Raw genomic sequence first — 26,477 nt, forward strand, 5'->3', positions numbered from 1 at the left:
AATATAGATACTTGTAAGAATGAATGGAGCGGATGGATATAGAATTATGGGTCACATTAGCTGACTTTTGACCTTCGACCCGAGGAGAAAGGGGGAAAATTTTGAAAAGGTATGGGAGAAACCTGCAGATTTATGTGATTTTCGCCAATTTGTAGGTTGTTACCTTCGTCGACGAAATGGTTATCCGATGGTGCTTGTCTGTGAAAAGGTATGGGAGAAACCTGCAGATTTATGTGATTTTCGCCAATTTGTAGGTTGTTACCTTCGTCGACGAAATGGTTATCCGATGGTGCTTGTCTGTGTGTCTGTTAGGGGTATGCCTAAACACCTCACCCGACCTCATCCGACCTCAACCGACCTCATCCGAGTCTAAAATGCAGTGTATACGGGGCAGGGACATTATTTGACGTTCCGGATACATTAAATATGCAATTATGAATGCAAAACAAGCAGCAAACTTTAAGTATTTACAGTTTTTATAAGTAAAGGGAAGTCAAGACGGCCGGCGCAATTGACTACACACTGCGTGCTTGTATCCGAGGCTGAAAAACACTTTGTGTACAGTTAATGTGTACAGTTACTGTGTACAGTTATTGTGTACAGTTATAACGAGTGGATTGTGATGAAAAGGTTATTAGTACCCACCGTCTTATCGTCCTGTCGGACAAAAATGAATAAAAGAGGTATGAAGAACTTCCCCATGTAGACCTCAACAGTGGCATGATCCAATATGGCGGCCAGAAATCTTCTATCTTTGAAACGAGCGGAGTAACTTATGAAAACTGGTAAATACTTAGAGTTTGCTGCTTGTTTTGCATTCATAATTGCATATTTAATGTATGCAGAACGTCAAATAATGTCCCTGCCCCGTATACACTGCATTTTAGACTCGGATGAGGTCGGGTGAGGTCGGATGAGGTCGGGTGAGGTGTTTAGGCATACCGGTCTGTTAGTGAACAGAATAAGTCGAGAACGCCTGGATGGTTTGTTGTCGTAGTTGGTGTGTCGGTGTGTATGTGGGACATCTCAAGATGATTAGATTTTGGGCGAAGTGTTTTGCATAATTAACGAGAAAAGTGTAAAAATGTGTTACATTGTATGCTGAAGTATGAGTAGAGTAGAGTAGAATGTACGTGTTGGCTGTGTTATTCCAAGGAGGTTAAATATTTAACCTCCTTGGTTATTCCAATTTAAGGCGTCATGGATAGGGGCAAGGGTCCTGAGGGGTCATATTGGAGGCAGGAAACGTCAGTTACACAAATTGGCTGTCAGCCAGCTGTTGGCATTGGTAAGGTAGTCTCCAAGCAGACGTATGGGTTGGCTATAGCAGGGGCAGGTTTTGCTTCAGACTTTGAAAGGGAATTACTCAAGAAGGGCTTGGTGGATGGTCATAAATTTTTGTAAGTACATAGCTTGAGTGCTGATGTACATGATTAGATACTTATTATGCAAATAGGTATCTAATTTGCATGATTAATGAGGAAAGTTTATACATCCATCAAAATATAGGACTCTCAAACATGTGACATATGTAACTGAGGAAGAGAGAAATATTAATAGATATCAGCTTTGCAAATGAGAACCTCATTGACATAATTAATGAGAAAAACTATAACTCGAGATGGTCTTGATGGATGGTCATGATTTTTGGTATGTAGATAGCTTACGTGATGCTTTGTATGATTGGATGATAATTATGCAAATCAAATTCTAACTCACATGATTAATGAGGCAATTTTAAAAATCTGCTGTGTTCCATGATATGACTATTCAAATATGTGACATTTGTAACTAAGGAAGAGAGGAATGTTGATAGATAGGAAATATGCAAATGTTGGCCTAATTAGCATAATCAATGAGAAACTACTATAATCAGGGCTCGAACTTAACTATGTCCCTATGTCCCGGGGCCACTAAAATTTAGGCCGGGACAACTGAAAAATCACTTTGGGACATTTTGGGGACAGTAGAAAAATAATCCAGTGGTCCCTGTACATCTGCAGTACTATCAATACAATATACATTTTATTCTTCCCATCTTCCACGTGTTACTTCATATGGTACAGCAAGACAGAAAGAAAGAATATTTGGTCTGTCTTTGTTGTTGTTGTCTAATAAAAAGAATGACAAGACAAGTTTGAATTTGAGTTAATTTGGAATTTGTCAATTGACCATTATCTTACACACAATACTGTACTGTACTGTACTCTGAGCTTTATTGTTGTTGTAGTACATACTTCCCGAGAATAGGGTTGGGACGGTCCATCCTCATTTCGGGACAATTGAAATTTATTTTCGGGACAATGCTGGGACAGTAGGGAAAAAAGTTAATTTCGAGGCCTGATAATTCCATACTAGTAAATGACGGCAATTTCATACTTGTGGCATTAGGAAGTTGTGTGAATGTGAACACCATGGAATCAAATTATGCTAATAAGGAGGTAGCTTATTTGCATAATTGATGATAAATGTTAGCATAACCTTCTTTGTTAAGCTCATAGTCATAACAAGGAGGTTTGGACAACTTATGTTATTTGGGTGAAGAGGGTCAACTGGTATGATTGATGATTGATGAAAAACACTCCTAATACGTCAGTCATAAAGGTCAAAATCATTTGACGAAGGTATGAGGTCGTAGAACTCTTGTTGATCATCTTTTTTCTGTGTTATTTCTTAGAAGAGTGAGGGAGACGTGTTGGGATACCTACGGGTCTGGGTTTGGTCAACGAGTTTCTCAGAAAATGTGATTATGAGTTTGGGAACCATGGATGAAAGGGGAGAAAAAATATTCTAATGTTGACAGGATCATGAGGTGTGTATTATACACAAGGAGCATCCTGTCAAAAGAAATATTTTTCACAGGAACACTCTGCAGTGTTCTCACCAGGATTTTTTCACAGCATAGGGGTCAGGTACAGAAGGCCAACTTAACGCGGTGCAAGTCACGCATGGAGTGACCAGAGTCCGGCATGTTCTCCCGGAAAATTTGTAAATTCATAACCCAATAAGACTTTATTTCATGCATTTTGAGGGATAAATTTTGTGAAGTAGAGTTTTCCTCTGCCACAGCCTCATTCTAAAGCCAAATATGAACTTTTTATAAGATTTATGAAGGGTCAGAAGGTTTGTCCCAGAAAGAAACACCCCTATGCTGGTTGAAACACAGCATAGGGGTCCAGATCACAGTATAGGGGGTCCAAATCACAGCATAGGGGGCCCCTATGCTGAAAAGGCCTGGCGAGAACACTGCTCTGTCAGTAGTTCAAAACATTCTTATTGACAGGAACATCCTGTCAATAGTGGAAATATTCTTATTGACAGGATGCTCCTTGTGTATAATATACACCCCTCATGATCACAACATGAATAGCCTGAAATCCAAACCTACTACTAGAAGGGTATATTAACCCGCGGAAAGGAGACATGGGATCTATAATAGGTTTGGATTCCAGGCTACAACATGAAAATTCCCACCAGCAGATCCACACCCATCCACCAATATTTTAAGTGCCTTTGATTGCTTTTAGTGCTGCAAGTTGTGGGATATGTCTTTGCCCATAAGGTCAATGACAACTTTTGCTTTTATATAAGTTTTGATTGCCTTATTAGAACTGAGTGGACCAGCATGTATTATGTTTCAGTTCTCAAGTTGCCCAGTGGTTGTTCAAGACTGTCATGTTTGTATTCTTCAGCCCTCATAACTGCCCTCATACTAAGGTGATTACAGGTACATGTGGGGCTTTGGTAATTGGTATCTATGTGCCATTCATTCTGCGATTCCTCTTGGGTGTTCACTGTTCAGAAGTTTTAGGCCTGTAGAAGTTATGAATCATTCTACAGTATATTGACAGCGCCACACATAAAAGGCAGTCATTGGCAAAAAACTTCTGTTAGAATTAAGTAGCCTGATTGAATTGCACTCATAGTGGCTTGGCCATCAGCCCTGCGGGGAGGGCCCATTACAGCCTCGGACAGCAGAGTTTGTGTTACACAGACTAAAAATTAATCTGGTTTCAGATACAGTGATAACATGAGATCATATTTGTGCAAGAAGAAGACAGGAGGTCTCAGAATAGTTCCTTGCGTAACTCCCAATGCTACTCTGGAACTGAGGCCTTACCTCTACTGTCTGCTCCTTTTGAAAAAAAAACTTTGTACTGCTCCTTGAATTCCATTATAGTATTCAATCAACTTCAAAATAAAATCTGGAATGGGGGACTTCATCAAACGCTTCTCCAGGGGTGCCAAAGTATTAAAAAAGACATACAAATTTTACGGAATTCATAAGATTTTTGCGGAGTTCATACAATCCATTACTAGGAAACATACGATCCTTACTATTTGTTGGGTCACATGACATAACCGCCAAATTCAAGATAGCGGACTCAGGATAACCAGTTTTTTGTATGATATCTTGGCTTTGAAGAGCTTAATGATGGCATATCCTATCCTGCTAGACAATAAAAATCTCAAGCTGCACTACTAGTAAATTAAGATTAATGTAGGCTTAGACCAACTAGGAGGACCAGACAAAACTAGATTCGGTGCTAGTGCGATGGCCAACAAAATAGTAAGGATCGTATGTTTCTTTAGTAATGGATCGTATGTATTCCGTAAAATTCGAATGTTTCTTAGTAATGGATCGTATGTATTCCGTAAAATTCTTATGTTTCTCGTAATGGATGGTACGTATTCCGTTAAACTTATATGAATTCCGTAAAATTTGTATGAATTCTTTGGCACCCCTGTTCTCTGTTTTTTGAAGTCCACCTGCATTTTACTGTTTAACCTTCTCCCCAATGACTAACCTAGTAACCAATAGGGAATTGGTAGCCAAAAGGCTACTTCAGCATGTTGAACGTTAATGTCCTACTAGTAGTGTGTGGCGTCGTGTGGCGCAAGCGTAGAGCGCACGGCTGTCAAACAATGGGACCCGGGATCTAATCCCAGGTTGTGCCCAGAGACATGTCCGAACTTGCGCCCCGACGTGGTGCCCTTCGGAAAGGCACTTAACACGACTTTCCTCACTTCACTCAGGTGTAAATGAGTACCTAGCTCATCTAGGGTTAGGGACGTCCCTCGGATAGGACGTTAAATGGAGGTCCCGTGTTTGAGGAGAGTCACACCTTAAGCACGTAAAAGAACCCACCACATCTTTCGAAAAAGAGTAGGGGCATGCCCCTGTACATGTGTGAGTGGATCAAAACATTCCGGCCTAAATGGGGTAGGGAATTTCCCGAGCAGCCTTCGTAACCCCTGCTTCTCCTAATGGGTCAGTGAAGTCATGCTTGTCTCGAGCATTGATGTTGCTGACCTAGGCCTAGGGCGAAGAGATGCTGCTACAGTAAGAATTAGTTCAGTGCTTTGATGAGTGGCCCCCTACGGCCTTGCACTGAGCGAGTTCGTTAAAAATGCCATGTAGCCGTCACTCCTACTGTCCTGTCACTTTTATATACAGGGTGTTATCAGTTTACTAGCTTCGTGCAGTTGTAAGGGCTTGTCAAAAACCCATTAGTAGACATCAAAAAACCTTTCTACTTTTTACATACACTGCAAGGGCTAGCCAATCCCTCCCTGGCCAGCTGACTCGTGTGGCTAACTATGTAGGTCAATCCATAATATGTGTCTATCCCCAAGAGAAGCTGCCTGCATAGCAATTTCTGTTCAGTATTCCAGTATCATTCTGTACATGTTTCTGATTACTGTACTACTATTTTCTTCTTTTTTGATAAGCAATAAACAACAATATAATTAGAATACCAAAGAGAGAGTATGTGCTATGAAGGTATGTCATGTATGAAACTTTTTTAATACACCCAAATTGTCATGTTTTCCAAGGTTCATTTTGTTGGTGTGTTAGGTCTATGTGAAAGTTGTGCAATTCTAAAATACACCAGATAGCTATAGATGGTGGTAAAAATGACAAGAAATTAATATATCTGTAATGGTGTGTAGCCATTTATCTATATGATTGAAATGCCCAAAACAGCTGCTCCTTGGTATCGTCATGTGTACTGTGGGCATTATGCCATAGGATCACTGTTTTGTTCCTGTTTAGTTGGTAACCATACTAACAAGTACTTATCTATGACATCACACAGAAATTCAATCTTCATCACTTGGTGACCGCTTTGGATTGATGTTTGGGATTATATATAATTGCATGGGCACCGTATTCAAATTTGTTACTACTGTATATAGTAACAGTTGTGCTGCAACTTGTGCACTTTCTATTTAGTTTAGTGTACTAACTGAAGGAATATTTACATGTTTATTCCACAACCTTCAATCTAATCTATTACTGTAATGAAATCACATACTCTGAAACATAACCTGTTTATCGTAATTATTCAGAATGAATCCCACACTACATGTATGAATATACATGTATGTAGTACCGTATGTAGTAACATGTAGGTAGTCACAAATATATAAATTTTTCGTTCTGGCCTGTAGATCCCATATCAGGATAGTCTCTTCGACCTTCAGTGTTTCGTAAAGTCCCCAGATGTCCAACTGGGAGAATCCATTATGTGACATCCATAGAAGTAAACCACATGCCAATGATGGTTCTTACCATCGCAGCTGTGCCTCAGTGGTTCTGTAAGTGTAAGTAACTCACGGAGGCTTTCTGCCCACGCATGGCCATCTCGTAAAATAGAAACATTTGTCATTTTCTTGGACACCACCTGCCTGCCATTATGTGGTGTTTGGACCAATCAACGGTTTCTATGACGATGATGTGTAATGAAAGACAAATTAGAACCTTAGCTGACAAAATCACAAAATTCTGCTTAATGTCTTTCCAATATGCTTGAATGACTGAGGTACCATATAATACAGTCAAAGAATTATTGTAATTTCAATTGAAGGCCCAATTTTTTTGGCTCTGTTTAAATAGATCAAGGTTTGAAAAGTATAAGTCTAGATCTACTATTAGATGATTGAAAGGTGTGGGAGAAAAAACCCACTTATTACTTCTTTTGAAGAATTACTGTATTATGTAAAACATTTGAATTGGGACTGTTAGATGTGAGAAACAGTGTGCCACACCTACACTATACCACAATATGTACTTGGCCAAATTGATAATCACTAATATAATCACTACATAGTTGTTGGGGCATTGGCACGCGAGCACAGGCAAGGCAATGAATGGATGTCATTAACTCTAAGTAAGTGACCTCAGAAATGTCTCTTCACTGAGAAGAAAAGAATTTAAAAGATTATCTTTCTAAACTTAGCAATGCCCAGACGCAATACATTAACATCTGTTATCCAACCTGCTACAGCGGATTAGATTTATGTTGGGTTCAGCCTGTGTTACATGAATAGTTGATACATAGAGAAGGTTATTTGAATGTCAGTTGTTGCATTACTGAGGTGTTAGCTGATTTATTTTATGCAATGGACATTTTTAGCATTCATTAAACCAATCTGACTCATCTCACCTATTTGATGACTTGTTTTTGAAAAGGTTGACTTTCAAACTACAAAGACGGGCACTAGGAGAGTAGAGATGCTGATGAAGGTAGCACATTGGCTGCCAAAATATTAGAAACTTTATTTGTATGAGAAGAATTTCCATGGCCTGGGTGCCTGTCCTTTTAGCTTTACTCTGCTCTCTCGCTTGCTTCCGTAGCTAAATGGAAGCGACTGAGAGAGCGGAGTAAAGCTTAAGAAGGCTGGCACCCAAGCCACTATTCCCATCCTCCTACATGGCATACCACCTAGAATGAAGCTATTCCCAGGAAGATAGGCACTGATCTTGACAGGCACAGCTCTCAGAACATAATAGGAGCAGGATTACCTGAAATAAAGCAGTCATCTTTTATTGAAGTGAAGCATGATGATGCTTTTTCCAGCAGCTAGTATACTGGTAGTAGTAGTGCAATGCTTTGCTATGTTAGCATGAAAGTCCATCTCTGTTGGTAAATGTGCTGTATGACATAAGTTTTCAGCCAAGCTAGGGAAATCACCCCTACTCTTCTAGTTAAGTGTGTTGGGTTCTTTAACCTGCAGAGGTTTAAGACCCGAGGTTCCCCCATACACAGGACCCGGATGGCTTCAAGCCCCCTCTGTTGAATGAATGCAACCTGTAAGTACAAGCTGTGCCTAAGGGGTTGAACCTTCTCTCTCTGGATCTACAGAATTCGACCCACGTTGTGAAACAGTGTCTTTTTTCGCAGATAAGGATTTTTTTCAAAAGCAGAGGGGTCTGGCAAATAATTGTAGTTCCCTCAACACTGAATAAAGTATTCTTTTGAGGCACTGCTCCATGTTCTACAGTGTATCGTGATAGTTTTTTTTTCTGTTTTCCCGCAGGGATTCATGAGTTTGTGACAGTAAGTCCCTCAACATGCCGACGGTCATCTTGCTGGACCTGTCCCTGTCCATGACACGACCCATCGTCTCCGGAGACAATGACTTCCAGCGGAAGCACCTGGCCATCCAGGGGGTCAGCACCCTGCTGGACTACCTGGCCGCACACAACCGGCTGGAGTTCACCGCCCTGGTGGCCTTCTCCTCACTCTGGGAACTGGTGGTGCCTTTCACCAGGGACTATAAGGAACTCAAGGAGGGGCTGAACAGGATGGATGACTACGACAAGACTTGTATCGAGACAGGACTGGCAGGTGTCAGTCAAATAGTGATGGACGAGTGGGGAGTGGGCCTGCCGTGTCAGGTGAGTACGTGACCTCTTAAGTGTAACACTGGTAAAGGTTCTTTCTAAATAATGCACATTGTCCCTTGACACATCAAACTTATTAGGAGTGGGGTTTGAGGTAAAAGGATTAATAGGTGTGTATTCGGTCCTTGGAAGTATCAACAGGACAGGAGTCACTGGATAACATGTTTGTAACATAAAACCAAACCAAAAGGATTATTAGACCTTGCCTAGTGTCTCTAAAGAAGGCAGTGTTACAGATAAAGAACGCATCAATGATTATCCATAATAGATTAATATCAGAGGTCGAGGCCATGAATGACGTCATCAAATGGCTAAGATGTCTCGTATGTGCACATAGGGGAAAGTCTCTGAATCAGCAAGATTGGTCAAGGAAGCTTCCTAAACCTATTTCATCCATTCCCTCTACATATGAAAATGTGATATGATGTCCTGATGCTGGTGCTATCATCATACTCTGCTACTAGTACAACATGTACAATCTTGTCACATTTCATCTCAAGACATCAGGTGTACAATATCAAGCATTTACTGTACTTTCAGTTTGGCGTACATATTTGAAATCCAAGCCAGATTTAAGACTAAGCAGTCAGTATAAAAAACCTATCTCCAGTTGTCTTTTTTTCATCTTAAAATAAGACCTTGTGCTGACAAATGGTATTGTATACACTTGATTGAAACAGTCTTCTCCATTGTTAAGAGTGCACGAAAGTTGTGCTTTAGGTATCATTACTTATTCATTGATGATCATTTGTCTGCACACAAGGCCATTGTATGAGGCAGCCTCAGGGAATAAAACTTTTATTCCCCATCAATTTTCAAGATTCTTTTGTCAGTCCTTGAGTACCGGTATTGTATTTTCCTTTGTGACCCTTTCTCAGAGTTCAAAGAATTTAGCCCTGTGTTTCATATTTGTGTCTGCACACATAAGATTCCAACTGAAACGTTGCTGAATGTCCAAATTAAGAGAGACATAATGTTTGGGTATCTTCATGGACAAGGCTTTTTCATAGCTAGAAACAGGTTGCTATGTTCTAGCCTGATTGAATTATGCTCCTAGCAGCCCTCTAATCTGTTGTCTCTCCAGTAGCATTTTGTTTTAATAAACTGGAGCCTGGTGTTACCATCATTTAATGGGGTATGGTGGCTCACACTGGAAATCAATTATGCAATGCAAGAATAAGACATATTAATGATAGAAAAACTAAAAAAAAAGAATGCACCCCACACAATCTTACTTTTAAGTTACATACACATTGGTGTGTTACGCCGAATGGCGGTTATACCGGCTATATAGATACAGATACAGATACATTGCCATGAAATCAATCATTCGCAGGCATCAGTGTCTGATGCATGGCGGCTGCAGACATGCATAGGGCTCGCCAGGCTGGTCTGCTCTCGGCAAAGACCCTCCAGTTGTTTCTGGTGACTCCCAGCCCCTGGAGTGTGTTGAAGATCTGGTCTTCCCATCTTCCTCTAGGGCGACCTCTAGGTCGCTTCCATGACGGGTTAGGTTCCGAAGAAATCAGTTTGATGGCGTCCTGAGTAGGAACCGCCCTGGAGATGCCATGAAGCCTAATGGCAAATTAATACCTGTAGGTTTTTGTTACTAACAGTCAAACTGTACATTTGTGGACACAAATTCACAAGGTGGTGAAGTCTGATTGCCTTGTTTGTGTGGAGAACATTGAGACAGAAATTCTGCAATTATACATTCAAGTTCATCCTCTCCTTTGCGCTCCCACAGGTTATAGTGGTGACTGATGGGAGCCCTGGGGTTGGGAAGGGGTCCTTGAAAGAGTCCCTGGAGAGATTCTACAGCTTGCAGCACCGCCATGAGGACCTGTCTACAGAAGGGGACGAGTTCCCACTCCCCTTCCCGTTCCCATCCAAACTTCACCTGGTGTGCCTGGCCACCCCCCCTGAGGTGCAGGGGGTGTTGGGGCAGCTGCAGAGGCTGGTGGACATGAATGGGGGCGCAGGGGGGGTGCACCTACCAGAGGGGGAACTCAACATGGCAACCTGTCAAGCTCTTTTTAGGTAAGTAGCAGATACAGTAGTGTGTATTGTAGAAAGACCTGCACATATTGTAGAAGGGCTAAACTTTACATGTTAACCAACACTGAAACAATTGGAACTTACACAAATTTTCATGTTTTTACGCCAAAAATAGTTACTCAAACAACTGGATAAAATTTTGAAACAGTCAGGCGTTTTAGACAGCATCCCAAATTTTATCCAGTTGCTTGAGTAACTATTTTTGGCGTATCTTACTACTTACCTGGATGTCTAACCTTCATCAACGTATTCATGTTTTTATTATTTCAGTGTTAATTTTGTAAAGTTTGGACTTTTCAGTATGTCCTTGACCAACAAAGATGAGCTTTCGTGCAAAGACCTGCTTGTAGATATCATACTGCACTTCTGAATCTTCCACACAGTGCTAGTTAGAAATACATTAAGGTCGGTATTACTGTACCATTGGAGTTACATAGCCTGACTGAAATCACTCCTTAGCAGTGGGGCCAACTAACCAGTCCCCTATAGCTAGTAGATGCAGGCATTTGTGTGTGTCAGGACTTGCAATTGGTCTCAGAAGCCACAGCAGGTTCCATATCCCTTGATGTCACATCTTCGGCAACAAAGATGTCCGTCAGCCCCTGATAGTGAGGGATGATGTAACACTGACTAAGGAGTTATAATCATAGGTAGTTGTGCAGTTCTCAGTTTGTCATGCAGACAGCTAAAAGAATCTCCTCAATGTCATAACTACATCCAAAACTTAAGATATTTCTTGTTGTTCACAGAGGACAAAGAATTGATACTGCATACACTCTGAAGTTATGGGAGGAATCATTTTTGTTCAATCGACATCAGATTTCACAGTCGTATATAGCCCAGTTTAATCAGGAAAATCAGTGTGTAAAATTGCACCTAAGCAGTGCCTGGGGAAGACGTACCCAGATAATACCATCATTGTCTTTTTTTTCCATAGATAATCTGTTTCTTTACCACCTAATCTTAGAAAAATATTTTGCCATTCCAATGATAGAGGAGAGTGGGTCCCTGTGTTTTTGTTGGAAAAACCTGGCTGCTCGTACTGTAGAACTAAGGCGTACAGGTAATTACAATGTACAATGGGGGATCTCATGTAGGTTATATCTTTTTACCTGTTCCTGTTCAATTTGTGGACTAGAGGACAAGAATGTCTGGGGAATCGGATCTGTACTATGGTGAAATCTGGCCTACTTTTGCAAGATAAGGAAAGAGACAGAAAAGGGGTGTATTGATAAGGCACCTTGTTAACTCATTACTAACCACCTGTGGTCTACACTGCAGAAGATTTTATCAAGTAGGTCATAGCCACATGAGTGAGTCATCCATACTTAATTACCATGATGATAATTAGAATGGACAATGCTCAAAATTTTCATTAATAACAAACATCTTTTAAGAAGATTTTCATGAGTAAGAATTTTATCCATTGTCCATTCTGATACTTTTGTATCATTATGGGAATTCCTTAAGAGTGGATGATGCACAAAATTTTACAAATAACATATTTTAAGAAGATTTTCAAAGATGAGAATTTTGTGCGTCATCCATTCTAATACTCATTAATGTTATGGTAAATCCTTAAGAATGGATGACGCACAAAATATCATAAGCAACAAACATCTTTGAAAAAGATTTCTATTGATAGAATTTTGTGCGTCATTCATTCTAATACTTCTTAATCTTATTATTCCTTAAGAATGGATGACACACAAAACTTTTATGTCTGTCTCATTTTTAAACTCCTTACATTAACTATATACAGATGTACCGTACATTTGTGGATCTGAGACAGTTTATTAGTGTCATTGACCTGAATTCCAGAACTGAAGAATACATAGTTAAATGTACAGATGTAGTACCTTTCTACCTTGACTGCATGTACTTGGTTACCATGGTTTGCATGTTAACAGGTCTAGTCTTTAAGCTGGGAGATTTTGTATCTGAATACACTCACTCACTCACTCACTATCCGTTTTGTCACCATAATACATGAAAGAAAACTGAAATGTCATAGGCAGGGAACCATTGTGTAATATAAATACAAAAGATGTTAGTTAGCTGTGGAATGAATCCACTCTACTTTATACATTATGTAACTTAGTTATGTTTGAATCTGAATGATTTTGTGATCTATGCAGTAGACAGTAAGATTACTATAATGGTGGCATGCCTACACCTGTCAACATACTATCATGGGAATGATGATAATTATAGATTGTTTGTTAACACATCACTATTCAGATGTAGTCAAGTTAGGCTTAGGGACATAATTTTGCATATCATTCAATATCTACCAAATGATCTCAGCATCTGACTGCAAGAGTTTATTTCCCATTACTTCTACCGATTTTACTTCCATTTCTTCATAGACATAGACCCTGTAAGACCGCTTGACCTCACATTCTTGGTATATTTTGTGTGCAGATATACCTGTGCTTACAGTGACTCTGACCCTTCCTTGGGTAACCTTCTTGTGACAGGAAGCATGAAAAGCTCTCTTTTGTTAAATCCTTTATCTCAGTCTGAAAAACTGACAAGTCACCCTTGCCCTCTATGTCATAATGCATTTCAGAACCCTCTTTATGTACTATGGAGCTTATGCACGAATAACAAGTATTTGCAGCACCCTGACGCCATGCTACTCTCCCTGCAGTTCCAGGCCAGCTGATAATCCTTCTTTATATTTCACCTTCTCAAACTAATGGAAGGTGATGTCTCACTAAGCCTGAGAGCAGGGTGAAGCCCTGGATATGTGTGATCTGGCTTTTCCTGACATCATCATGTACCCTAGAGTTTGTCAGGAAAGTGTGGGAGATTTATTGGGTTGGGAAGTATGCAGGGGGCTACAGAGGCAGGATACATTGCAGAAAACATGCAGAATTGGGAAATAAAGTACTGTTTACTATGTTCATTTACTTTCGTGGTGGTTTTATTTTGTAGTAAGAGGGAAATGAAGGTTTTTGCGTATTTGCTGTGTCACGAATTCGCCATGGAGAGGTCACTGCAAAAATAAAGCCACCATGTAAGTTTCAAGATTTTAAGTTTTTGTAAAATATATGTAACGTAACATGAGCAATTAATGTGCAGGACCAATTTACGTCCATTTTACCTCATGTCCACATGTCGCGGTGTATTATGCCAAAGCCTGTTCTCATCAGCAATAAAGAACATCATAAGTATGATCCTTAGATAAGCCATCTCTCTCTTTTATACAAAGCAACGAAAAAGGTTTACGTCCAGCGACATAACAGAATAAACTCCTGAACCAGTAACAACAAGTTGCTCGGAAGCTTCATGCGTGACGTATTTCATATGTAATTCGACGCCGTGTACTTCATCATGATAGCTAGTATCTTTTAAAAGTAGCTGACCTTAAACCTTTCTTTGATATTCAGACTATCCATGGTGATTTGAGGTTTGAAACTCTTACCAGTTTTAGGAAGGTTATCATTTGTCTGTAGACTAATTTTGACGGTTACTGTGCATTTTTTTCTGGTCTATGTTCTTCAAGCATAGCGCTATAGAAGGGAAAAGACTGAAGTGGACGATAATAGGTTAGCCTAGCACAATTCTACATCATAGACCTCAGTATAAATACATGCTCGCACGGCGTTAAACAGGCGGAGAAAAACTTACAGACCATGCATTTTCTTTTTAGAAGAGCTGATATATCTGCCCATGGGTTTAACATTTGGCTCTGTTCGCGCGGTTTTAAGATAAATATGTTTTGAATAAATTTGACGATAATTGGTCATGTTACGTTAGGTATACTGCATATTGTAAACACAAAGAAGAACAGTACTCAGTATATCACTCTGATAAAGTGTGAAACTGTGAATGTATCTATTTGAGTTTTAGACTTTTATATCTTTGTATATTATATAGGGTACTTTTTCTCAAATGAGAAAACTGTGAATTTGTGATCAATGCATATATTTGACTGTTCCTCCCTGCCTACAGCAAACTAGCCGAGACACAGTTCCCGGCCGTGGCGTGGACACTGAAGTGTGGCCATATGAGCTCGGAGGTCCAGGCTGTGCCTGTCGTGGAGACGTTCAAGAAAACGTACGACTTTGGCCCCGTGGTCCGAGAACCGTCCCTGGAGATGGAAATTCTTGGATTCTTGGACTCTAAGGATATAGCCAGTCCAGCAGTGATATCCAGGCACCTTGTTCTGCCAAAGCCTACAAAAACAGGTACATGTAACCTTCTGTAGAGTACGCCAAAAATAATTACTCAAGCAACTGGATAAGATTTTGAAACAGTCAGACATTTCAGACAGCATCCACTGTCTTTCATCAGTGACTAACGGTAGGTCTGAGAACACCCTTCTGTAGAGTAGTACACATGTATATGTGCCATAATGTTACCAGTGATATTTGACAATTTCAGCCCCTCAGAAGGTGCAACTCTATACATACGATATTTAGTTAACCCATTGACTATTTCATATCATGCTTAAGCTATTGACCTGGTTGCTATGATGTTGATCATTTGATATAATGTTGTCCGGTTGCTATGTATTATTTCAAAACAATATAACTGTTCCATCAGACTTGCAATTTGCACCAATATCTGGCGCAGTTATATTAGTAACGTCACAAATTGACATGATGACAGAGCCTCTGCCTTAGGCCTTAGCTGTCATTAAATGACTACCTCCTGTGCTTCAGGCTGTGGAGATGATTCAATTATCGTGAATTCTTCCATCAGCCTTACAATTTGCACCAATATCTGGTCCAGTAACATTACAAATTGACATGATGACAGAGTCTCTGCCTTAAACATTATCAAATGACCACCTCCTGTGCCCCACTCTGTGGAGATGATTCAATTATCCATCAGTCAGTGTCAGATCTTAGTCACACGAAAGGAGAGAACATTACCGGGAGATGGGTTTTGGTAAAAGTATTAGATACATTATACATAAGCTGTACCCTCAACAGTGGGAGACAGCTACATGTTTTAGGATTTCTGTCCACATGCAGCTTGGGGGTAGAGGTTAGGACTTAGCAGTAATCAGTAAATGCAGCCAAACCTGGATGCAGCAACCACTCAAGGGACTGAGGAAAATGGTTGCTGGGGACAGGTGGTTGCTCAGGGCAGGGTTGGGGTCAACTACTGTAAATGCATTTAAGTTTGTGTGGTTTTTATTTCGCGCTAAGGGGAAAATGGAGTGTTCCCGGTAGTTTTAATTTCACAGCAGTGCTATAGTTGCATACTGCTACAGTATTGGACAAAAATGTTTGCAGTGGTCTTAAGTTTGCAGTGAAACGGTTGCCGAGAAAACCATGAACATAAAATCACAGCAAACATTTCTGCATTTACAGTATGTAAAAACGGACGTTTTAATGTGTCTTCTTGTCTTGTGACTGGAGGTGGTTGTCCGGACAGGTTTTGACTGTGCTTAACTGTTGTCCAATTCTAAACAGTCCCTCAGCCACCTTCATGCCTTACTCATCATTTATTGCATACCTGGGCTGCGAAAATGTTTGATATGGTTGTTCCAGGCCGGATGATAAGTGTAAAAATGATTCAAGTGATTGGAATTCTTGACTACAGATGGAAATGGAACTACATGTACGATATACATTTATAGAATACAGCACGGTGTATTCCGTATCACCCGAGGTACCAAGTACATTGTATCTTTCAATGGAAGCCTGTATGATAAAAGTAGAAGCCCGTCACTGGCATGTGATATACCCAAGTTATTCAACTGTTTTTGCTTTGTCGATGAAAAATACTATAGCCTAAATAGCATTTCTCAACTAATTCTATCCTGCTACATCCCAGTCTCAGTTACAAGTAAAATTTGATATTGTTTGCCCTATTTCAGTCCATGTCACTTACAGTTCCACATTACACATGTTCCCACAGAGAAGGAAGTGTCCGAAGTAGGGGGCGCGGCTTCAGGAGAAGGAGATGGGGATACTGCTGAGCATGATGGGAAGGCTCCATCTTTTTGTGTTCTTCTTCATGGCAGTCTGAAAGTGGAGAGTATGGTTGCCCTTGTCCAACTGGGGTAAGCAAACAGTTTGGAAAATTGACTTTTGTAGGACTTGCTACATTCACATGTACTTGACAATGATACCACTGTACTTATTTGTAGTTACTAGCTTTGGGACAGTCTAACCTTACATTTTATCCTTCTTCTAATAAAGGAATAAAGTATGTGAAACTGAGAAAACTGTATGTTAAAAGTCAGTTTTGAAGCAAAATTCCCGTACTAAGAGGAATATAGTAAGAGACTGTATGGTATTTAGAGGGGGGGGGGAGGGCTGGTGCAAAGAAAGTCCGGTAAGAAAAATTTCCATGGCTCTCCCCCCGGCTCAATTTTTTCCATGGCCCTCACCCAGGCCCCCAAATTTTTCCATGGCCTCCCCCCCCATTTTTTCATGAAACACACTACAATAAAACTTTGCAGTAGTGTTCTTTGAATGGTACTTTGTCACAACACAAGTACTACTGGTGCAAAAATATATCAATGCAATCGGCGTCTGTCCTAAAGATTACCATAGACAGCTAGCCAAATTTTCATTTTGATGACATTTATACAAACATCTTAATGGCATAGCACTTGATGTTGTTACACTAGCTCTGCAACGGCATAAGACTTACCTAAGCCCACATGATTTTATACTAGTATATCATTTCTCCCGATCTACCTGAAATATTTCCATTGTGTTCGTAAACTTTGTACAACGATGGAATCGCCGATTGGCTTCAGTGTTTCCATTCATGAGACTAGTACTGACGTCCAAAGGCTTTCCTTGGAGGGCCGAAGGCCCGACTACCGGTATCTTGCTTGCGCCGCTAGACTCGAGCTTCGTAGTGGGGTCTGGGGAAAATTTTGAACCCTCTTAAATGCTATTAACTGCTTTCTAGGAGCATATCTTGCAAAATTGACATTTTTTCCATGGCCCTCCCCCCGGCTCAAAATTTTTTTCTATGACCCTACCCCCAGGCCAAAAAAAACATGATACTCCCCCCCCCCTCTGACAACACCACCTCTCCCCTCCTTTGAATATCGTACAGTCCCTAACCCCTATGTACAAAGCACATTGTGTTAACAAACTGCAAGAAGTTGAATATGTTGTCTGAAAAAGTCAGAAGGATTCAATATTCCTGTAAACATATGTCAACATTCATTCTTCTTTGTAAAATGTTGGAAGGAACATCAACTGTCTCCAAAACTTGCCATCTTTATATTGAAACTATTTTACTTCTCATTGTCCCCCACCTTGTCAGTGAGAGCTGGTATGGGTTCCTTTACTCCTGGGCAGACAGTAAGAAGAAGTCCAACCTGATGCTGTCTGTTCTGGAGCCAGGGGATGATGCTGTGTCATGGCTGGGGAAAATCAGTCAGCTGGGCCCTGTGGCCTCCAGCCCCCACAATCCTTATGGGGAAGACGACACCATGAGTCCCTATCCCGTACGCCATGCAGACAAGAGGAGCTATGCACAGAACACCACGGTCTGGATCAAACCCAGCGGACTACAGGTAACTGTTGTTAGTTATACTTCCAACCAGTTTGACATATTGTTCCCAATGTGCTTCAATCTAGGAAAAACATGCAAGCCATAAGTTTTCAATTTTATCTTGTAGTTAGGACATTGAGACTGAGAAGCAGCAATATTGAATACTATTACCGTAACGTTGTTCTCACTGTTGTTTCAGACTGACGTGCAAAAAATATTAAGGAATGCAAGAAAACTTCCTGACAAGCAGCAGACATTCTATAAGGTATCAGCAGTTTTAGTATAAAGTTAAAACATGGACACTAGACATTAGACATTGAGTAATGTCAGGAACCATAAATTTGACACTTTTGCAAACATGCACCACTGAATCACATACCCCGGTATCAAAAAGCAGGCTTATTAGTTTTATAACAACTGTTTGGTCCATCATGGTCAGTGATTATCCTGTTCGGAAGTTCCTGTTCTGTGTGTTTTTGTCGTTTACTGGTCCACTTTTTGGTCTCGGTTCAGAGGGTTTTTTTCACGATTCGGAGCCGATCTGACTCGCTCCCAGAAAGGCGCTAGCGCTTCTCCAAACACCTTTTTCCGTTGAATTCAGTGTTTCCGGTGGATAGGGGTACTTAAGTACCTTGCCACTGACCGACAGATTCAGTTGGTATTTTCTGTGGAAACGTTATTTTTGGTGAATACCATCATTTATTGCAATTTTTCACCCCAAAACTGCTACATGTACTTCGGAGGCATTTTTCCAATGCTGCTGGACGGAAAATAAGAGTTTTCCTAGGATAATGACTGAAACGGCAATAAAGGTCATCAATCTGTGTGTGCAATAAAGAAAAATGAAAAAAGTTTGAGGATATGTTTTCTGCAATCCCCGATGGTGCGAGACCATGCAAAACGCACATAGAACGTACGATTCGGGTAATTAGGCTACAAGGCCGTGTTCCGGTTACCGCGCACTGATACCAGGACGTCTTCACCGACGATGAAAACTGCGCAACCGTAAAACACTACAAAGACCGGGCTTTTCACGAAATATATATAAAAGACTGAACATTGCTATAGCGGCAGCCGAAAAATCTGTAGCAAAAAATATCGAGAAAACCTATGATTCGCGTCTTATTTTAGAGCCATTAGGTCACTTTAAATTCCTAACTGGAACCTTTTATTAACATTTAAATCATACATACTTATAGCTATGTTTGTTTGCAGTTGTATTCCAAGGGAAACATCAATTCAACATGTATTTCTTTCACATAGGAACTGAACAGATTAAGAAAAGCTGCCTTATCATTTGGGTTTGTGGACCTGTTAGAAGGTATGTCGGCCATGTTGGAGAGGGAGTGCACCCTACTGCCTGGAACAGCCCACCCAGATGCAGCCCTGCAGCTGACGCATGCTGCCAAGGAGCTGAGACTGGCCATTAACAAGGATTACGATGACAACATTGCACCACTGCAGACACATTTTAGTAAATCAGACAATGACTGACAGTCTGTTGTAATGTTACTGGTAATCTCAGCTTCAGGTCTTGTATTTACATTCCATGTGTAATTGTAATGTAAAGTCACAAGGAATTTAAATTTGCCCTGCATTTGTAAGCACTTTTCAGCCATTCAGCATAACACACCAGCAATTTTTGCATTACTAGCAGCAAACAAGTTCAGTACTGTATCCAAATTATGTTTGCAAACCTACCAGAAGCCCTTGTGTCAGTTTGATGAAAGTACATGTAGATTTACCTTCTTGTCTTCCTTTCACTGAGGTATGTTAGTCAATAACTTTTGTCTTGGTTGTGTACCTGTCTTTACCTACACCCAGGCTGTGTTATTACGCCTCCTACCAAAACATGGTAGTACTGCATATCATGGAACCCTCTGGAGTCATGCCTCTGTCAGAGTAATGAGACCAAGGTTTGCCTTGATAAATGTGTAGTTCAGATCCTCTTCAAGCTGCCCATTGTTGTTTGGTGGACTTGGCATGGTCAGTTCGCTGATTCATACATTTGGACAAGGTGGCAGATTATAGCCTCTACCAGGCTTCCGTCCTATCGCTGGGAAAATAGTAGAAATCAGCTGAAGTACTCCGCTATACAGGGTAGGTCCGCTATACAGTAAAGTTCCATTTCGAAATGGAACTTTACTGTATAGCGGACCTACCCTGTATCATTCAATTGTAGATAAACCCTGCAAAATTCTTCTACTGCTGTATTTCTTAAGGGAAAATGCTGCACAGTTGATTGGTTTCACAATTTAACTATAATAAAACCATACCTGAATGAATTTGTAACTTCATTCTTGTTTTCAAAACTAGTCTAATAAAGTATGCAATAAGTTTTTCCCAGCTTGTCTCCCTGCAGTTTGATAAAATTGATTTGGTTTTGAAATCTCTTATGCAGACAGAGGTTACTGCAAACTTTTATTCTTCCAAAAAGTTATTAACATTACACTGACTACTGTTTTGCAGTCCACTCTGTGTTATGCACATGTGGTAAATTATGCCTCATTCCATTGTCATGGGCAGTAAAGAATCACATACATCATTTTCTCAAGCTTTCCGTGATTTATTGACAATGAAACTTTGTAAACAAAGGCGGGGATAAGAGACGGATTACTGTTGTGTCCTATTAGTATAATGAGTACTAAGTGCAGCTAGACTCTTAGCAATGCTGGTTGATCTACCTTTTGACAATACAGCCATATGAATTAGATGATGTACACACAAAGAATATGGAACTGTCATTTCAATGCAGTACAAGGGTATGTAATTTGTGCACAGTTTAAAGTAGTGAAAATGGGACATTGTATGAGATTTACTCTACCAAAATTACAGGTCCTTTGAAGACCATCACTCTTTAAGGTCGGCAGAGTGACCTTTCAAAACATATATGAATCATAGCAAGGACATTATATATCCTATATAATGTCCTTGATCATAGTGAGAAGGAACTTAAGATTTGCATTAAAAAACATCTGTATTTATGTGTAAGAGACAAAATATTGCAATTGAAATAAATAACATGAAAAACAAACTGTCCAAGTTGTTCCTGCTTGAAGTAAAGGCAGTTTTCAATATTCGTCATCTTGACCATCACCAAGGCCATCATCCTCAGGTGCCTCAAAGCCTTCCTGTAGAAAACATGCAAAACGTGTCACAATGACACAAGTAGGTCCAAAATCATATTAAAGTCTTCACTACAATCCCGTAGCTTCACAATATTTCATCGCCAAACTGGAAGTTAGATAATCTACATGTATACATCGCCAAACTCGTGTTCAACCACATCAAGGAGTAAAAGTTGCATGAGCTAATTACAAACTCCGCTGCCTGTCTATAAAATATATTTGTATACACCCATGATCTTGTGCCAAATATAGTTTTCCTAGGTCTGTCTTCTGGATGTCACAAATAAACTGTTACAGAACAAAAGAAAACTCTAGAGACAAATCTCAGCCAGAAGAGAGACATAAATCTCATCCCTTCCCATAATTGTAACCAGGAGCTCAACTGTAAGGCTGCCACCAGTTGAGGTACAGGGACATCCCATAATGTTGTATGCCTTCACATTCCTTCATGATTGCCTCAGATCGGCCATTCTTACCTCTGTCTCATATATCTTGGCTAAGATTTTGGCGGTCTCAATGACAGTCTGGTCCTCTGCGTCGGGATCCTGACAAAGCACCTCTATGTCTCGCAGCTTGCCGAAGTAGAAATCTCTCTCCTTCTCCAGCCCTTCAATTGTCATCCTGCATTCCTCCAGCTAGGGAATCAACCGCGTTGTACAGCGATTACCACAAATAAACATGCAGCTCCGGCAAGGAGGTTTAAAATCAAATAAACCTCCTTGGTTCCAGCAACATTAATATTGGTTATGTCAGTAATACCATTATTATAATGATATACCGGTAGCTGGAACGGGAAGGGTCTTAACTTTCCCAGGTAGGACAACAGTTGTAAGTCCTGTTTAAAAGTTTAAGTTGGCGTATATAAGACATCTGAGTTGTTTTATCAACCCTTCACTGACTGCATTGATTATCCAGCATTTGAGGTGATTTCAGGATTATATTACTTCTTGCCTCAGCTGGCCGGAAAATGAGCAGGATGACACTTAAAAAAACTAACTGGGGATTTCCTGAAGAGCAAAATGTATTTCTTACATGGACTTTCCTGAGGCCTTACTGGACCTTCCATTGGCCAGGAAAGAATGAGTCACATTTTCTGGGACAAACCTGCCCCATGTAGGTTGACATGTACTCTACTACTGAACACCATACCTGTTCATTCAACTCTGCCACCTGTGCATTGTTCCCCCCACTGGGCTGTGCGGGTGGTTTCTGCATCGCTGGCCGTGCTGCTGGCTTGGTGCGAGGTGCTACAGAAGGGGGAAGGGCCATATAAGTGGTAGTTTTTAAACACATGCATGGGTATACTGTAATTTCAGTTCTTTATACCATACGCAAAAGTTTAAGATTCCTTTTTTTTTTATTCAAAGTAAAAATCTTTGAGGCAAAGTCACAGTGAATTCAGTTGATGGGGCAACATTGTGAAGCAGTATATCATACATCTGTGACAGATAAGGCAATGTTTAAAAAAGGTTACAAAATGTTGACTGACAAAAGCCTAAAATTATAAAAAAAACAGATGAAGGAGATGGCCCACCTGCTTTGGCCATTGGTTTCTTGGTGGGCTTGCCGAGTCGGGCACTGGAATCACCCCCCTTGCCTACCATCTCCACACCCCCTCTAGCACTTACAGCATGGTACTCCTGGCCACCATAGTTGGCATCAAAGAACTTCTTGAACCACTGCACAAACTCAAAGTTGTCTTGGAATCTCCCCTTTACAAGTTTGTCCACTGGGATAGTCTTGGCAGAAGAGAAAGGGAGAACATTCCATTTTACTGGATTATCTGGGTAGCACATTTAAATTTTCATTTCTATATATAGTGAGTGGGGAGGAACCAATGTATTTTTCCCCTGGAACCTCCAGTCAAAGGGGTACAGCCATACTGTTTAGAAACGACATTAATCCCAATATTCACCAAACCAAAGTTGATTGTGATGGTAGATGGCTTATTGTTGATTTGTCCATAGATGATTTTAGATTTTGTATTGTGAACATTTATGCACCGAATCAAGATTCTCCAGATTTCTTTTCTGATTTATCTATAGAATTAGACAACTTTGCTGATAGTACTGAAAATCTGATTATCACTGGAGACTTCAACACTGTAAAAAATCCCTTATTAGATAGATTTTCCACAAACCACACTTACCACCCCAAAGTTTATGAATCTATTTCAGAATTGAAAAGTAAATTTGACTTACATGACATTTGGAGATTTAGAAACCCTAATACAATTAGATATACATGGTGCCATAGATGCCAGGCCAGCAGAATTGACTATCTCGTTGCTTAAGTTTTTCCTTAATTAATAGAGTTAATAAATGTGTCATAGCTGATAGTTTTAGATCTGACCACAAGTTGATAGCTTTAGCATTTGTTATTGCAGAGTTTCCCAGGGGAAAGGGGTATTGGAAATTTAATCTGTCTTTGCTTGAAGATAAATCTTTTCACCAAAAAACTGTACAAGTTATGAATGAATTTTTGGGGATCAATCATGGAACAGCAGATCCACATGTTGTATGGGATACTGCAAAATGTTACTTTATGTTATACTTTATGATTTATGATTTGATTTGCTGGATGGTGTTTTATGTACAGTTGTATCATTTTGACTAATAAGAAAAAAAAATCATTTCTACAAATATGAGAATAAAGCAAGTTTTTCTGATCATCTTGAACCAGTTATTGTCCAACATCCTAAAGCATATATAACCAGTATATGAAATACACAAGACACTGCATTTTGAACCCTTCTCCAATGTTGTCAACTTACCTTGTCCACTCCAGCTTTCTTGAAAGCTCCCTGTAAGAGCTTGAAGTTCTGGATGTACTCATGTTCCAGCTTGGCAACAAACTTCACCTTCTTGATTGGAAGTACATCTGGGACAGAAACAACAAATCGGGTAACCTTCAAATTGGTCCACGTAAGATCACAACAAGATATCATGTTTGGCTAAAGGTGTACTTAACTCTATGTAAAAGGAAGTGTTATTTTCAAATAGATCATGTATCAATGAATACGTGATCAGGTGACTTTTTGCAGAATTACACCACATGTCTTTTGAAAGACAATAGGATACTCGCTACCTCTATGCAGACCCTACCCATACATTCCCTATACATATAGACACTTCCTACCTTCGCATTACCTTCGCCAAGAAGGTTATGTTTTCAGTCGGGCGGCTGTGGTGTGGTTGTGTATGTAGGTCAACAGCATAAGCATGAATGACGGAGTTCCATTGTATTTTGGTATGGAGATAGCTTAGACAGGGATGTACATAATGAAGTTCAAATTATGCCAATTATGACTTAATTTGCATAAGCAATGAAGAAAATCTATATTTGCAGTGTTTCCATTGTATGACTTAAAAGCATGTAACATGTAATTTATAACAAATACCAATTATGCAAATGAATTTCTAATTTGCATAATTAATGTGCTCTCTACTTACCAATTCCCACATAATTTAGTAACAAATGGTGGTCATCAACAAGGTTATCATAATTTGAATAAATGTACCACTCACTTTCAAAGAGCATGTCCATGAACTGGCAGTATGCTGCACCTGTAGTAGAGATGACAGCATATTGTCAATAATACCCTAAACACAAAATGGAAATATCTACCCTCTTTCATCATTACGGTACACATGTTGAAGCAATATAATACTGTCATATAAATACAGAATGGTGATTTGTCCAAAATATGACACTAAAAATCTGATTGGTGTAATTACAACTTATCTATTCCGTGACTAAGAACATGGTCTACAACACAGTCAAACAATCCTTCATACTTTGCCAAGTTATCACTAGGCCAATCAGCTATTCTTACCTGTGCAAAGCTGTTCAATCTTTGTGTACTGGACCTGCAGGCTGTCATTCACCCATGAAAGCATTTCATGCCGGCTCAGATTTTCAGAGGTCGCACCGGTACTAAACACATTCACTGCCATCTTTCAGGTGTTCAGGTAGGGATTGTCCTCCAGGCTGTATTTGCTAAGAGACTAAAGACCTGAATAGCTAGTAGTAAGACACCAGTTGGACAGGCTAATGAATATTCATGAGTATAATCAGTACCATCAGATGTAGATCAGGAATTTTACATGATAAAAGGGTCATAAAAGTTTCTTTTGTCAACAAGTCAATGGACCGATCCTGACATAATTAGCAGTTCAACCAATGATAGCATGGGAATTATCCTTCGACCAATGACAGAGTGGCTGCATGTCAGTCAATTACTCACCTGCACTTGCACATACATGTATGCCATACATTATTGGGAAAAGGCACTGTAATTCACTTTATCTTCACGGTAGCAAAATTTTACGATGTAAGGAAAATGGACATTTTTACTGAATTTCACGATGGCGGCAAGTGAACGAATCATGAATAATATCAACAGTTTTTTTCACGGTGATGATAAGTTCACGGTACAGAGGTGACCGTGAAAACCGTGAACATAAAGTTACAGTGAAAGAAACAAGAATTACAGTAGTTTTGGTTTATGACAGGTCAGATTCACAGGTGACGTTGGAATTTTTCTAGTTTCCACACTGACTTAGCAAAATACTGGGTAAGCCATCAGTAACAGGTAACTGTCAGTTGCACCAAGGAGGTTTAATCACCAAGGAGGTAAACCTCCTTGGTTGCAGTTGAAAACCAGCAAAGCTGAGTTCGCAGTGTGTTGCTCAAGCTGCATATACCAGTAAATGTATATATTATACATGTTTTGTACCAGGGTTACGTTTACTGTTGTATGTACAAATGTATATATGTACTTTGATGAAAGTTAGACATCCAGGTAGTAAGATACGCCAAAAATGATTACTCAAGCAGTCACTGACGAAAGACAGTGGATGCTGTCTGAAACGTCTGACTGTTTCAAAACTTTATCCAGTTGCTTGAGTAATCATTTTTGGCGTATATATGTACTGTTACAGAGGTGATGAAATGCAGACGACAATGTAATTTTGAGGCAAGATTGTGATGTGACACATTTGTTTTACTCTTATGATTTGTATTTGTTTTCATGAATGAGCCGCTCTTCATCTTTTAGGATTGCAAAGGCTCTTATTGAACCTGATTAAAAATTAATATGGTATTTCCATTATTGT

General features: G+C 39.9%; 2 protein-coding genes across 3 annotated transcripts; one reads left to right on the forward strand and one right to left on the reverse strand.

Moving 5' to 3' along the window:
• The first annotated feature begins 65 nt into the window (after positions 1-65).
• Positions 66-21,266, forward strand: LOC136428351 (integrator complex subunit 14-like). 2 transcript variants are annotated; one of them, XM_066417795.1, is made up of 8 exons: positions 66-109; positions 8,326-8,686; positions 10,440-10,732; positions 14,711-14,946; positions 16,631-16,775; positions 18,002-18,254; positions 18,432-18,497; positions 19,496-21,266. In XM_066417795.1, exons 2-8 carry the CDS (start codon positions 8,360-8,362, stop codon positions 19,724-19,726), a joined length of 1,551 nt encoding a protein of 516 aa, XP_066273892.1. In that variant the 5' UTR covers positions 66-109; positions 8,326-8,359; the 3' UTR covers positions 19,727-21,266. The 2 variants fall into 2 exon arrangements, with proteins under 2 accessions (XP_066273892.1, XP_066273893.1); XM_066417796.1 differs by lacking the exon at positions 66-109 and adding an exon at positions 6,491-6,598.
• Positions 21,167-25,435, reverse strand: LOC136428354 (microtubule-associated protein RP/EB family member 3-like). The gene is made up of 7 exons (XM_066417803.1): positions 25,196-25,435; positions 24,888-24,926; positions 24,134-24,240; positions 22,895-23,099; positions 22,510-22,607; positions 21,837-21,995; positions 21,167-21,363 (listed from the first exon to the last, which is right to left on the reverse strand). Exons 1-7 carry the CDS (start codon positions 25,314-25,316, stop codon positions 21,304-21,306), a joined length of 789 nt encoding a protein of 262 aa, XP_066273900.1. The 5' UTR covers positions 25,317-25,435; the 3' UTR covers positions 21,167-21,303.
• Positions 25,436-26,477: the final 1,042 nt, after the last annotated feature.

The sequence above is a fragment of the Branchiostoma lanceolatum genome, chromosome 2, assembly GCF_035083965.1.
Source record: "Branchiostoma lanceolatum isolate klBraLanc5 chromosome 2, klBraLanc5.hap2, whole genome shotgun sequence".
Lineage (NCBI taxonomy): Eukaryota > Metazoa > Chordata > Leptocardii > Amphioxiformes > Branchiostomatidae > Branchiostoma > Branchiostoma lanceolatum.

Excerpts from the sequence above, each read along its gene's own strand:
- LOC136428354 (XM_066417803.1), bottom strand. The coding sequence starts at position 25,316 with ATGGCAGTGAATGTGTTTAGTACCGGTGCGACCTCTGAAAATCTGAGC. Across the intron at positions 22,608-22,894 it reads GAAACCAATGGCCAAAGCAG|CACCTCGCACCAAGCCAGCA; the intron begins GTGGGCCATCTC and ends CCCCTTCTGTAG. Across the intron at positions 21,996-22,509 it reads TGGCAGAGTTGAATGAACAG|CTGGAGGAATGCAGGATGAC; the intron begins GTATGGTGTTCA and ends TTGATTCCCTAG.
- LOC136428351 (XM_066417795.1), top strand. The coding sequence starts at position 8,360 with ATGCCGACGGTCATCTTGCTGGACCTGTCCCTGTCCATGACACGACCC. Across the intron at positions 10,733-14,710 it reads ACCTGTCAAGCTCTTTTTAG|CAAACTAGCCGAGACACAGT; the intron begins GTAAGTAGCAGA and ends CCCTGCCTACAG. Across the intron at positions 18,498-19,495 it reads AGCAGCAGACATTCTATAAG|GAACTGAACAGATTAAGAAA; the intron begins GTATCAGCAGTT and ends TCTTTCACATAG.